At 40.7% G+C, this 15,914-nt stretch overlaps 1 protein-coding gene across 1 annotated transcript in view; it reads right to left on the bottom strand.

Annotated features, from left to right (window-relative positions):
- AMMECR1 (AMMECR nuclear protein 1) overlaps nucleotides 1-15,914 on the bottom strand; it is a 95,340-nt gene that overhangs the window by 5,096 nt on the left and 74,330 nt on the right. The window contains 3 exon segments of the mRNA XM_071569232.1: nucleotides 2,362-2,458; nucleotides 4,088-4,178; nucleotides 11,639-11,753. Of these exon segments, the coding sequence (XP_071425333.1) occupies nucleotides 2,362-2,458; nucleotides 4,088-4,178; nucleotides 11,639-11,753 (303 nt within the window).

The following is a 15,914-nucleotide window of genomic DNA, read 5'->3' on the forward strand; positions in this document are numbered from 1 at the left end:
TCAGTCCAACTCCTTGCTGCTCATGGGACTACCTGGAACTAATCCATAGGGCTAAAAGCATTGTTCAGATGCTCCTTGGCCTCTGGAAGGCTTGATGCCATGACCACTTCCCTGTTCCAGTGCCCAACCACTCTCTCAGTGAAGAATATTTTCCTAACATCCAGTCTGAACTCTGCCTGACACAGCTTCATTTCCCTTTCATGATATATTGCTGGCCACCCAAAAGGGATCAGCAGCTCCCCTCCACTGCCCCTCCTGAGGAACCTGTGGACTGCAATGAGGTCTCTCTCTCAGCCTCTCTTCTCTAAGCTGAACAACAAATTACCTCAGCTGCTCCTCCTCAGTTTTGCTCTAAAGGCCTTTCACCATCTTGTTCACTGTCCTCTGGACACACTCTGTAGAGTGATGTCCTTCTTTCACAGAGGCACCAAAATAATTTTACCAGGCACTGAAGTGAAACCAACAGGTCTGTACTTACTAACCAGGGTCTTCCTTCTTACTCTTCTTAAAGATGGAAAAACATTTGCAAACTTACACTCAACCAGGACCTCTCCTTTCTCCCAAGATGGCTGAAAAATAATGGAGAGAGGTCCCACAAGGATGTTGGGGAGCTCTGCGTAACTGAAAGCAGAATCCAGGCGCTGACATCAAACATTTTGGATATACTTGCATCAATATTGTTTGGCAATAAGGAACACGACTTAACCAGTGACTCCTGGGCCTTGCTGAGGGAATCAGCTGCAGCTGTTCTGGAATTGGTGGGGACAGAACATGGCAACAGGCAGGGCTGGGCTGTGAGTGCAATCCCCACAGCACAGAACCAACCACAGGACCTCTGCACAGCTCAGCAGGTGAAGAGACACTGTCCCTCTGCATTCCAGACCCCTACAACTGGTCCTTCAGTGCTTCTATTACTTAGCTCTCTCTTTCAAAAACATGGCCAGAACTGCTGGGTATTAACTTGAACATAGTTAGTGACAGACTGGTTTTGATCAGCCCAAAGTTTTCTTCACACACAGGACATGCAATTCAGAGACTTGAAAAAGAAGTTAAATGTCCTTATTCCACTCTTCCAATAGATATTCTTGTGTAGGACAATAAGTTATTAAAACGAGATTCTAAAATAGGTTGTAGCAGGAAGAAAATGTGTGCTATATAGAATTTTTGTTTCTTGGAGAAATACATGCCTTATTTACTGAAGTGTGCAGAAATTGTCATCAGAGAAATACAGCACTGTTACTCTTGCCCTCAGCTATCTCCAAATACTTTTTAAACAGAAGATAACACGATGTGCAACTGAAATAAATGAAAAGGAGATTGGGGTTCTGCATTTGGAAATGTAGCTGGCTTCTGTAAATCCTTCCTCCCTAATTCAACCTTTAGAATGGCACGTTTTTTTCGTACTCAGAGCGACTGCACAGTAATTAGTTTCCCACAAGAATCCAGGATTCTGAACAGTCATTGAGACACAAAATATTTATTTCCCTGAAGAGTACAAATGATCGAAAATTCCTTATGACATAAGATTTATAAAGTTCCTATTTCTCCACACATGACTAGGTAACTAGAGTTCAGCAGTCAATTTACACACTGCAAGCAATACAAATAAATGGCTTTAGAGCCATTCTTACAGACATTTATTCCTTCACCCTTCACCATGCATCTACAGTATTACAGGCAGAGTATCTGCTGCTAAATCTGAAATAGTTTGGCCCCCACACACTAAGAAAGTCCTCAAGACCACATTTTATTAAATTAGCAAAATCAAACTAAACTAGCATGAAATTCTCGTCCTCACTCCTGAGAATACCCTGACACAGTTCCACTGGTACACTGGCTGTCAAAGAGCACACAGCTTGCATGTCTCACACCTTAAGGTGAGGCAAACCTGCACTCCCCAGGGATAAAGGGGACCCAAAGCCTCCTCTGAGAGTGCAGCGGATCAGGGGTACCCAGAGGCCTCCAGGATGTACAGCACAGCCCCATCACACACCATCTGCCCAAATACAGCCTGGCAAGGGCAAGTAAACCCTGTTAACCACAGCCCTGACAACCCTCTACAGCCAAGGAACACACTGGGAAAAGCCAGAGCTAAACCATTGCTGAGAATGTGCCGAGAAAAACAAAATATGCAGGTACTCTGATACTGAACAGCTGCTTTTATTTCTTGCTTAGTGCCACTAATCCCTGTGCAAGGCACAGAGATTCTCCAAAGTCCCTGCTGCACTCGTGAAAACAAAGCAATCATTAATGATATATACAGGAGAGGTTACTGTTACCATCTGCAAGGAGCACTTACCAGGAATGAGCACTCCCAGCATTACAAGAACAGGACTTACGTGCAGTGCCCCCCGTGCATACCTGGTTAGCTTTATTGTTTTCCTGAATTCATTAGTGATCGGAGCTTTGTAGCCTCCTTTCCTCAATAAGGAATCTATGGTTTGAATGTGGTCCCATCCTGTTGAATTTGACAGTAGCAAAAATCAGTGTGAAATCCAACAATAAGAACAGAAGTTGCAACAATACAGACGGGGTGGGGTGCTGCTGCTGAGGAGAGAAGCTCTGCTGATGTTCGGTATAAACCAGAACGTTCTTCCCTACTTAAGAACAGCTAAAGGAAACACGACATGTAGGATTTCTTTACACACACACAGTTCACTCTACAAACAACATATATTTTTTTATATACGATTTTATAGTTTAAACAGTCTAAAAGTGAACTTGCTCTACCCAGGTGTTCTAAACCTGGGCTGAGATACAAATTTAACTTTTCCCAAATGTTGAGGTATGATCATGTATCACAGTCACTTTATGCACTATGGCTATGGCAGTATGAAAGCTGTATTTCTGTATAAAGTAAAATTTAAAAGAATTATTAGCTGAACATGTGCAGAGAACTCCGGAGATCAGAACTTCTTCATAAATATCAGATTTACAGCAATACTATAGTTACATTATAGGTGCCTGGGTAATAGAAGTGATGGATTAAAAATACAGATTCATTACTGTTCTCAATAAAACCCTCACGCTATTCAACCCCTCTATTTGTTGATTTTAAAAAGGCTAATATTTTAAGTAGCTTTTAGACATGTTATTTCCAAAAGATGCAATACATTAGTCACATTGTTACATTAAAAAAAGTCCAATAGTTTTGGGTACATACAAAATACAAAAGGGTAGTTTTGGAGACTTTAAACACTTGGACTGCACATCCCTCCCCCACTCCCCCAATTCCTGAATTTAAAAAAAAGCCTGGAATGACTCTAGACTTTTGAGCAACTATTTGGAAACAAGAATTATCAATTAAGGATGATCCTCAGTAAAGGTATCAGCCAAACCCTTTGCAGACAAACAAATATAAGAAGGAAGCAAAAAAAAGCATCAATGCCAAGTGTAAAAGACGAGACAGACTGAGACACACCATCATCCTTGGAAGGAAAAAAAACAGTGAGCACTCAGAATCAGCGGCTTGGCCAAAAAGATGGTTCAAAAGGTGACTATTCAACCAAATCTACTCCAGTTTTTTAAATTCACAAACTTAAGTCTATGCCTCTATTAAAAGGTATTTTACCAAGGTTATTTTGAACTTTCATATTGAAAGTAATTCCTTTCTATCCATCAAAAACCCTGGGAGGCTGGTGTTTGTAGAAAGAATTAAGCACTAGCAGAAAGTACCCAGCTGAAAAACAACTTGATCATTGGGAATTCAAGTGTTAGGATAACTGCCCAGGCATCCCATCACTTAGCAGAGCTTCTGCATGTCCCTAATATCACAGCCTAACAACTACACAAAAATTGGCAGCTTTTAATAACTGTTAGCCCAGCCGACAGCACTGTACCACCCCTCCATATTTTATTCTCCTACAGCTATGCTGCATTTATGACTGGCTCAAAAACCAGCTACAGTTTACTGAATCCCTACAGAGGACTAACACAGGCATGTAATTGGCATTTTATATAAGAGTCTTCTTACAATTAGATATTGCTCCATCATCTGACATCAGTGCAAGGTCAAATATTGCATTTTAGATTTATAGGTATGTTTAAATTCTTCACCAGATCATATGAAATAAAGTGCAACAATGACCTTGCTCCTTTGCAACCTCCGGTAAGTAGGTGGCCGTGCGCTTTGATCCTTTCTCGTTGATGAACTCTATTCTAATGCCATGTACACCCACCTGCAAGAAATCGGCAGCTTCATTAGTACATTGCCAGAAAAAAGGTACAACAGATTTCTAACGTGATAAAACCCAAACCATGAACCTTTCAGGGGTTAATACCATTTTGCAGAGTTTCAGGAGGCGGCACCGCAGGGGTATGGCCCTTCTGGGAGGTGTTCACCTTAGAGCCACGTGAGCTCAGCAGTGGCACAGGGCTGTTCCTCCACTCCACATCATGGAGCTTCCTTCATTCCTGGGCCGCAGGAAAACCAGCTGAGGTGCAAAAGTCCTTCTGTCTCCAAGTTTACCATCTCCTCTGACACTGTCAGCAATGTTGTAGCCGATAAAATCACCTGGTCACCAGCTACAATCTGCACACAACCAAACAGCTGCCATATCTAATGAGGCTTCAATTAAGAGCATTAATTTTGTTCAAAGCAACAACTGAACACCACAGATTGGTCACACTACAAGCTTGAGCTTAGAGCCTTGAAGATTTCTGCTAGTGTATAATGAAAAGGAAATATTTCAAGGTACTCAGCCTCAAACTCCTATTTCCATCCTACTAAGTATTGTAACATGACTAAATGCCAGCATGGAAACCAAGATTACTAATACCAAGGACCTGGATATAGATACAGTCAAAATGCAAAAAAAAAATAAATTAAAAAACCCCAAAACAAATGTGGCTGGCCATGGCCTCAAGGATTGTAACATTCTTTATTAATAGGAAAAATGAAACTTTGCAGTGAATTAAATTTGCTAGTCTCAAATTTTAATGTATTTCATTACCAAACACTCCTAAAACCTGACTTTCATAACATGGATGGATTTATAATCTCTAGAGAGATCAAATCTATATACTCAGATGATGTAATTATGGACCTAAAGAGCCTGAAAGTAAAATGAAAGTGTTACAAGCTGAAATGAGCCCACAGAGTTTATTCCAAAACTAGTATGTTTTTGCAGCTGATGATTTCGCTGCTCTCTCAGTTGCATAAACACTGAGATTAAATATTTCCAGGTTTTGCACACCTTCAAATCCTGCAGAATATAAGATTGTAAATGCTAAACAAGCGTCTTGCGTAACAGTGACCCCACAGTGTTCATGAGCAACTAACCAGGAGCAATAGTGATGTAGTAATTATGATCCAATATTCTAATTGTGTCACTGTTCTGGATGTTTCCTACTAACCATTTCCATGGACTTTTGGCCCTTGTCTGTAGAAAAAAAATGGATGTAAAGCTGAAGGAACAAGGCAACACAGCTGCACCCACAATTCCTCCGGTTGGGGAAATTTCACAGCATTCTGTGGAGCATGAATTCCAACTGTGTAGCTGAGCAGGACTCTCAGTCCAGTACAAATGCCTTTTCATTGTTCAGCTCCAGTTAAATCAAAACCAGGCTGGAGTTAAATAAATGAAAGCCACACATGAGCAAAATAAGAATGATCCACACTAAGACTGGCATGGGCACAGTTTGGAATTTATTTTGACTTCAAGAGACAGTGTTCCCACACTGCTGAAAACTTCTGTGAGCTTTCCCAAAACATCTCTCTCCAAGATGGGAAGAAGGGCTGTTTGGAAGGCACTGACTGTAACTGCCCTTCCTCCCAGGACCAGGAAACACCTTCATACCCAGCCTGGGGTGCTCCTCACACTGAAAATACTGATACACCACAGGCAACATTCTGTAGAACAACAACACCTGCCTGAGCACTTCAGCAAAACAAACCAACCTTCCGCAGGTGCAGTTTGAGTCCTGTCTGGCCTGGCACCATTGCTTAGGGAGGGAAATCACTACCACAGGCACCTCCACAGCTGCAGAACCACCACGGCACTGCCATTCCAGCCCCCACCCGGGAAGGAATCTATTTAAATTGTTGCTATTGGGAGAGGAAAGTAAGATAAGGAGAGGCTTAGAAAGACAAAAAGCAATGTCCTCCAACAGAAATATTTCCATGGGGTTTTAGAGCATGAAATACTGTGCCCTATACATGAAATACCTGTAGCTGCAGACTTTCTGGCCTGTTATGTAAGTGGCCAGAGGCTGTCTAAAACTGTGTCCTGTGACAATATTAATTAAAGCTCATGAACTAAAACTAAACCAAAGGATGGACTTAAACTTTTTTCATTTTACTTCTGAAGTGACCTTAACAGAACTTTGGGCTTTGTTGTGCATTTAAACACATTCATATTCGTTTTTACATATTATATTCTAATGAGTTCTTTACTTACATACACCTTAGGATAGGAGAAAACACACACACCCCACATTTATTGTTTTGCCAAGTGCCTCTGGCACTTGCTAAATTACTGCCCACAATACCTCTCTCTCTGAATCTGTATCTAAGAAAAAATTGTTCCATAACCCACTCTGAAAGCAAAGTTGAAGCAACTCTCTTGTTAGACTGTTCTGTCCTGAAGTTCCAAACACAGTTCACTAATCTGTTCTCCATGGACTGTCTCTCCAACCATCCTGAGAGAAAGCCAAACCATTATTCTCATTAGACTATCCATGGGGAATTTGGATAAGCACCTAAACATCAGACCTTGTGGAAATTAAAGCTTTTAGTCCACTGTGGAGTAAATTGTCATCCAATAACCATTCTGTTCAGTTTCACCTACTACACCGAAATCTGCAAGAGATTTGCATGCAATTATCACTAATTAGTTTAAGATGAATTAATTGTAAAACAGCTTTTCAACAATTTGTTGAAGTAACAAAGAGCCCGTTACAGAGAATCCACGTGGAATGCTGCAGAGCTGGAGCACTGCAGCGTCCCTCGGTGTCACAAACAAGTGTCTGCCTGTTCTGATGTCCACTCCCTGTGTGTGTTCTCCCCCAGGGACACCCTGCACACCCTGTGCCACCACGTGCTGCTGGCACGGCAACACCCTGCTCTGGGTCACAGCCAGCCCTTCTGCTGGCTTAGAGTTTGGCAGCTCCATCTCTGAGGAGCATCAACCCATAAACAGTCTCCAAGGAAAAGCTGGCACTATATTCCCTGTAATACCATTTAACAGCAACATTCCCCTTTATTTACCTGACTAATACTATGGAAATAGCTGTACACAAACGTGTCTGGAAATGGAACACTTGAGACTAACCAACTATTGCTACTTTCTAGAAGCTGACTCCACTTATTAGCAGAATTCTACTTTTTAGCCCCACATTTGTAGCAAATGTAGCACCTTTTTTTTTCTGGTCGTCCTTAGTAGCACCTGAATATTACATTCTAACTTAGCCATGGAGGGAAAGACTCCTGAGGAGAGAGGATTCAAGGTGTGCTCTCTACTTCATGGCAAGCTGAATCATTTATGTAGATACATGGAATAACTGAATATTGTCCTAACAGAATAAAATATTGAGATCAAGGCTCTTTTTTCTCTGTTCAGAGGAACAGAAGCTGTGAGAGCTGTTGGTGTCGCTGCACTTGCAGGCAGGAAAAAATTTCCACAACTCTTACATGTACCTACTTTGTCAACACTGAAAAGCCACCTTTCAGTCAACATTATTGGCTACAACTGTTTAAGCTAATATTTAAACCAGTGCACACAGGCTAAAGGCCTTTTGTATTAACACAGCCAGCATGTACAATTCTGCAGATTTTACCTTCCTGAAGGACAGTAATTTCAGGGCAAAGACCCCTTTCAGTGTATTTTAAGGAAGACCCACTGGTCAATTGTAGTTATTTATTACCCTGTTGGAATTACAGGAATGATTTCCAAAACGGTTTTTATTACAATTGCATACAATTGTAAAGCTTTAGGATCTGTTAATAAAAAATGGGAAGAGGGCCTGAATAAGCAATGCAGGCTTTACTGTCTAGTAGCACCCTCCTCACCCCAGATTCTTAATTAAGTGAAAAAAAATTTAAAGACATTCATTTGCTATAACATGAAGTAGAGAGGGAGTAGGTACTTGGCTTTTCTCCTCTGTATCTCTAGAAAAAAGGCAGCAGTGGACACATTAACCCATTGGCCATTGTACCACATCCTGTACCTTCCCAAGGAGGCAGAGCCTGAAGCACCAAGGGTGGAATGCACTTGATCCCACCTTACACACACCATTCCTGGGATCTGAATCCCCTCATGGGCCCTTCCCAGCACAGGATCTCTGCCCCAGCCACAGGCTGAGAAGCTTCACAAACCAAAGAGAAGTTCTTTCTAAAGGACCCAAGGTCATGGTACTTCACAGCGATCTGTTCAGACTCCTCTACACTCCTCCTTTGGGGTGTTGCTGACTACACTGAGTTCCCAGGGCAACAGGAGAGGCAGGTATATCTGCAGTAACAATCAACAGCAAAACTGCAAGTATCCTGAGGCAGGAACTCAGCTTTCTGCAGGAAAGAAAAGACCTGGTGCAAAGACAGAACAAAGACGAGCACATGGAGAATGGCAATATGGATGAAGTGAGTTTATGTGGGGAAGAACTGACTGCTATTAATAGCAAGTGTGTTTAAAAATAATTGGTCTTTACAATTTGTGTTGTAAGAAGTCCTTTGCTGTCTGATCTTTAATAAAAGAGCAGTACTATCACAAAAAAATCCCTTATCTTTGAGTTTCTCATGCTGTCTGTGCAATTCCACCCCAGCAGCAACTGCACCACAGCGATATCTCAGGGGTTCTGAAATGGAGATGCAGTTCCTACACTGCCAGTGTTCCTTTCAAAGCCCTACATCAGTGAATGCTAAATTACAGTTTAGGAAGCATCCTCATGAACATGGCCTTTAGGTGGTCCTTTAAAGGTGTGTGCTTCCTTCTAGTTGCTTTTATAAAAAGTGAAAATGGCAGCAATTTGAAAAATCTTGTGGGCTTTGAACAACTTGCTGTGCTATCAGCAGTGAGCTGACACACACTTGTTTGAAGTTTCTGCTGGAAAAGCATCTTGCACAGTTATTTAAAACTGAAATATTCATTTGTTTAGTTTGGGAAGGTAATTCCTTAACCAGAGGAAAGATCTACCACTCTGCTTCAGGACACTGGAGACACTCCTGAGCTGTGTCTCCAGATGACCTTGTCTCCAAGTCCCCAGAGCTCTGAAGCTCTCTGAACTGGCAGTTGTGAAACAACTGTGACCTCTGTCAGCAAAGTGGCTCCCACAAGATCATCACTAGCACACCTATAGATGTAGATTTTCCAAACCAGGCTGATGTTTTTCAGCACGATCTCAGCATTACAGGAGATGAAAGATGCAGCATCTCTCTTTGCATCACACTCTAGACATCCTGAAATGTCCTTTTGCCATTAATATTGCATAACTGCAGCTCCCTTAAAAGAAACATGGGTGTCATGAGCCATCTCACTGACGGGCGATGAATCATTCCTTTAAGGACTCACAATTACAAGGGGTTTTTTCTCTCATATATTTTTCTTCCAACCTACTTTGTGACCATTTCTTAGTACTCCAAGGAATTTGCTAGAAGTTTTAAAACCACATAATTAAAAAACCTTAAATGAAATAGAAGACATCAACTAAGCAAATGGATTTCACAAGGACTGTTATATTTTTGACCCCTCCATTCTGCCCTCCTAAGTCAGAGCTCTACAATAAGGAAAATTGTGAAAATCCATCAACTAAATCAGAACTCAGCAAGACTAGAGTTCTGCACTGAGCTTGATTTCACTGATGTTAAAAGATTCTGCAGCAAAACATCAAAAGGACACAGAAAGTAAAAGCCTCTTTTGTTTCGTACAGTATTAGTTATGAAATCTGCAGCCTCCCCAGGAACAAAGTTAAAGCCAGTCTTTCCATGGGAGAGTGGCTTTTGAACCCGGGCTTTGGTTTCAGCTTTTCGTTAAGGAGGAATATTTAGGTCACCTTGGAAATTTATTATTGGAGACGATAAACCAGCATCCAATAATATTTATAGGCTACCACATGCACAGAGCCAAATGCTGTTTCATTATGCACTTCACATTTTGCAAGTGTATTCACAGTCAGATTTTTAATAAATTAGAATAAATGGAATTAAATTAAAACATCACAATGATTCCCACCAAAAGTCAACCTAGTATAAGAGAAAAATTCCTACAATTTTGATTTCTAGCTTGGTTTAGTATTACCAGTCACTATAGTTTGATTACTTAAAAACACTGTTCAAAGCACTCAAACAGCTCAGTGACAAAGCAGACAACTTCTCTGAAAAAGCCTCTTGTTCAGAATGCACACACAGTTTCAGCAAAGGTCTATTTTTGGTCAGACATTACATAAAAATGAGTTTTTCTGATTATGGTGAAAATGCTGATACATCCCAGAGAAAATATGGATTCATCTTATTCAAAATTACATACCAGAAGGCAAGAAGGCCTTGTCACTATGAGGTGAACAGGAAATACATTTTGTTAATTTTCAGCCACTGCAAAAGTCATAATGCTGATGTTACTGCTGGATCTCACTGAGACAGCAGGGCCTTCTACGGCTCTAACAACAAATGCAGTTTCTATTCAATATATTCAATTTTATGTGTAAATGCAATAGAAAGCCTCTTTTTCTCTTAAGAAATTCTAAATAGTAGGGCCAAGTTATTATTAAAAGGAAATACTGCAGCTTGTGTGGTGTATCTTCCATCACAACACATATGCTATCACATGGCAATTTCATTATGTCCACTCAAATACAGACTCAAAGAACAGCACAGCATGATGGCCAAGATGAGCAGCTCCTCTTCAGTCTAGCTGCTTGCTTTTTGCAAGTGTTTAATGACAAACAGTTTGTGAAAAAGCAGAATAACACAAGATTAACACTTTCATCAGTATACTTGGCCATACACACGTCAGCATTTGCTTCTCAGCCTGTTTCAGGCTGCTGTTCCCAGAGGATGCATGCAGGTTTCCTAGAACCTGGCAATTAAAATAGAGTCAGCTCTATGTGTGAGTAGCAAAGGAAACCAAGAGTAATGATTCACTTGGCCTCATTGTATAAAGGCTTTGGGGGGTCTGTGCAGATCACTCACTCTGAGAGGAAATAAAGTTTTGGGAAAGATAAATGCCTTGCTCCTCCTACAAGCTAAATAAGACAGCTTGTTCTGGGGCTGCAATTTTCTGCAGTGCTTGTTTCCAGAAGCATCCATCAGTTTATGAACTTGCATAGTGGAACATCCCCTTTCCAGAGTCAATGGACTGATGTACCACCTTTCTGTGTCTGTGATGCTACAAATGGGACCTCAGGACACCCTTGCTCAGACAACACTTTACTTGATGGGGCTGCAAGACATGAAGACAACTGTGCAGACCACTCTGAGTGCCTAAGTGGGTAAACCCACAACTTTATTCCATTTTGATGGCTCACACTTTTAAGGTGATGACAGTTCTATCAAAAAGTACCTCCTGAATCCATGCACATAACCACGTGTATAGAGTGCAAAACAGTGACAGCTACACTGATATATGCAGATCATTTAAACAGTGTGACTTTGGCGACAGATGTTCATGGCATCAAAGTAGTTTTCTTAAAAGATATCTGACATTCTTACCTCCCAATCCAGGTAGTCACATACATCTTCAAAGTTAGTGAGTAGAGACACTGAGCAGAAAAGCCGTGGCAGCTCATCCCTCGTCATGGGGGGGAAACGACTATCTTTAAGGGCACTGTTGAAGACAAAACAGAATTTCAAAGGATTTTTTTTTATTTCACGGATCTAATGAATCAGCCAAACAGTACAAAGGACAAAAAAAAATCCTGATGAAACGATGACCAGTTTGATAATCCAGTCACCAGTGTAACACATCAATCAGTATTCCCAAGTTTTTCCTTGGACATTTGTTTGGGTTCTTGGCTGGCCAGTCAGGTGGTGTGCTGAGGGTCATTCCTTCCTCAACTGATTTTGCTACTGTGACAATCTCATTAAAGAAGGAGCAGAAATCTTTTGGAATAAGTTACACAAGCAATAGCTCTTCCACTTGCAACTTGTAAATCCCGTTCAAAAAGGATTAAACTTCACAACACAAAGTGGAAGGGGTAGCTCTGTAGTCTGCAGTGATCAAACACAGTAATCAAATTGCAGAACTTATTCAGCGAAAAAAAAAATCCAAACAAACAGAACATTCTCTAAAATATAATATTCATGCTTACTAAAAAAGGTAAATACAAAAAGGTGAAAACATTCAAGGGCTCTACAGACCTGTAAACCTAGAGGACTTCAGGAGGTTCTGCAAAGCAGATGTCATGATTAGTAACAGGGAAGCTGCAAACAGCTAATCCATAGGCTGACACACCATTCTACAGACAAGCACACCTACGAGGGGCAGTTCCACACTGAGAGCAGCTCTCTGTGCACAGGGCAGCACACTTGGACACACAGCAGTTAACAGACAGCAAGCAGCACCACGAGTGAGGACACTGGTAAAAACCTACTTGCGTTAAGTTTGGTTAAGAACCAGTTGGCAAAGGGAAGGTTAAAGTGAGTATGGCATCTCAATTTTTTATTCTCTTAAGCTTTGAAGTATGATGTGAATACAAACATGCTCATCTCCAACAAAACCAGTGATCTACTAACTGAGTTTTTTGATGAGTAAAGAGAATTTAAGAGACTCAGTAATGTACTACCCAACTCTTCATGTGTCTCATTATTTTACCCAACACTCAGATTGTTCTTAACTGTTTTACTTGGCCTACAGCCAATGGTTGCCATGAGCTGACATAATCACAGCCACAGCCATGCCATTAGGATATGGCTGAAGTCTCTGCATCAGAAACCACCATTTTGATTAAAAAGTAATACAGCTTTATTAAAGCAGACCAAGTAAGGACCAATGAGAAAAGAACCAATATGTGAAGTTTAACTAAAGGAAAATACTCATATGTATCATTAGAACAGCTCAGTTGGTTAAAACTTGGTTGTAATAATGTCAAGGTCATGGGTTCAATCCCCTTTGTGGGCCATGGACCTAAGAGTTGGACTCGATGATCCTTGTGGGTCCCTCCAACTCAGAATAGTCTGTGATTCTGTGAAATAGCTTTCCATCACTTAATTAATACCATTAATACCATACACTGAGGAGTTAAAATAGAACCTGTATTTTTCTGGGTCAGGGGGAAGGCAGGCTTATTGTTGCAGATATGCTACAATTACAAAACAGAACACAGTGCTGAAATTTAGACTAGAAGCCCTTCTCCAAGTTTTGGTATTTTTACATTACATGATGGGTCAAAAATTTAGATTTCCAGTAAGAAGGCAAATTAATGATACAATTCAGTAACAGTGGGCCTATGTTACCCATTATTTAGAAGCAATTTTAGGCAACCCCAGGTGAAGCTGCCACAGATGTAAGAGATGATGTTGGGACATTAAGTAACTAGTCAAGGTAAGTTCTGTTGATATTTACATACTATAGGCAGGCCTGCACAGATCTGTGAAGAACTGGGAACACTAATAAAGAGATTTAAAGCATAATGCCTGTGATATTTAACTAATGACTTCTACTGAAGATGGATCAAAAGGCGGTCATTCTCCAGGATTTTGCTGATGGGATTTGCAAAGCCAGCTCTGTAACTGCTGGAACCAGGCAGAGTTACCATCCTCTGCCCCTGGTGCTCAGAGCAACATCAGGGATTAACTCCTGCAGCCCCTGTGAAACAGCAACGTCCGAAAATACAAACAGCCAACTCAGCTTCTGGATCCCTGCAGGCAGCAGGGAGAGGAATAAATGTGTATGTACAGGGAGGCCACTCAGAGCACAGGGACAGCTTGAACCAGAAGTCCAGCTAGCCTGGTATTAAGTAATAACCAACAGCAGTTAGCAAAAGGAATGAATATGAGAACATAGTTATGGTAAAAGTCCAGGGATTCCTTCCCAGAACACTCTCCAGCTGTTCATACCTTAGGTATTATTTTGAGTCAGAAATGGTATCTGCACTTAAAAGCTCTTCTTGGGTTTATTTAGTAAGTATATTTTACCACCACCTTTTACTAAAAAATTGTGTTCAGAAACTCCAATCCACTTCAAATCCATTGCTACTATGAGTTTGCTGATATGCAGATGTGTCATTTCCCTGAGGTCTGCTGCACTTCTCTATTTGAACACTCACTATATACTGAGAAGCAACCAAACAGACAGGCATTATTTCATCAAACAACGAATTTTGTTATCTTAGGAAACAACTGTATGCACGGACACTGCCAATACTTGTTTAAATCTGTTTTTCATAATTTATGCAACAATCTTACCATGCAAAATTTCCCATATTGTAAGCATTTACAGCCTTCAACACACTCTTTTTTTCCCCTCCACAATTTGATACTAGGAACTCTTTGAATTCCAATTCCTAAGGCTGCCAAAATCCGCTGTGAGTTTCAATTTTTTGAGGCAAAGTTTGTCTGCTGTGGTTGTGCCTGATGCCCACAATGTCAGCAGTAAAAGTCTCAAGCAAATTCCCACTCCCTGAAGTTCTGCTGCACTGGCATTACTAGATGATAAACCATCTGTAATTTAACATTCTTGAAGCTGTGCAGAAACAAACCTCACCCCACGCTCATGTGAGCCACGTCTCAGCCAGTGCACTCAAATCCTGAGCTAATAATTTGAAACAAGATGAGAGAAATCATGACAAATTTAAATATTCATAAAAAGCTGAGATAGGAAACCTTCACGTGAACGCAGTGGGAGCAGAAAGGAAACACAAAGGCATGAAAGCCTCAGGCACACCCAGCAACCCAAGGGGTTCAGTTCTGGTGGAAGCAGCACCATACAGTGAACATTGCACTTTATTAGCAAGCTCAGCTGGCCTCTTCCATTCTTCAATAATGTGACAACTGGCATAAATACCTTGTTTTCACCTATCCACCTCGGGATAACTAAAATATTGTTTTTCAAATGATAGAGCCATTTCAGCTATACCCAGTTCCTGCTGCACTGCCAGGTGCTGTTTTATCTGCACAGCCTGCTGGAACATTCCTCCTCGACACCTCCCTGACTACAGACACCCCTGCACAGAGCCTGTCTCGACTCTGCTGCTGCTGAAGGTGAGAGATCTGACAGAACAAGACCAGAGATCTGAGTAACAGCCTCTGACACCACAGTGACTGCTTATACAGAATATTGATGCTATTCTGTTCATCCTTTCCCCATCTCCAGACCACACACTAAAATTTTTTGTCCTCTCTGTTATTTAAGTAAAACCAAAATCTACCTGGAAAAATTTGCATTGACAAATAGACAGAAATTGAAATAAAGCACACTGAAGGAAAATGCCAAGAGAGCATTTTATTTATTTGTACTGGATATCTATACATGAAAACTGTCTGCTAACAAAATTTATCAAACTAAAATTATATTAACTGCCAGTTTTAGAGAACTACCTTAAAACTTAATAACCATTCCTAATGAGTTTGGGTGTCACTTTAAAAACTGAGAACTGTTTAAGTGCTCTGTATTACAGGTAAGAGTATCGGTCATCTTCTCACTCATTCTGTTACTACTACCATGGCTGGAAGTCTAAACTGAATTCCAGATACCTTCTGAAAACAGAAGAGCAGACGAGCATTTTATCATCAGATTAACTGCTTTCACTTTTGCCTTTTTTCAATGCTTAGTTAGCAGGTTGGCATTAGAGATGTTTCCCTTCAGAATTCAGCCATTGTTCTTGAGCTTAAACTTCATCTCTGTTAGGAAAAGGAGTGAAATCTGGTATATTAGATACCACATTTTAAAAAATAACTCCACAACCTTTATGTTAAACTTAGAATTAAGAAAGGGTAAGTGCAATTAATTAGCAAAATAGTTGGAAAAATTAAGCAGAGTGTAAAACTA

The sequence above is a fragment of the Pithys albifrons genome, chromosome 14 (genome assembly GCF_047495875.1).
Source record: "Pithys albifrons albifrons isolate INPA30051 chromosome 14, PitAlb_v1, whole genome shotgun sequence".
Lineage (NCBI taxonomy): Eukaryota > Metazoa > Chordata > Aves > Passeriformes > Thamnophilidae > Pithys > Pithys albifrons.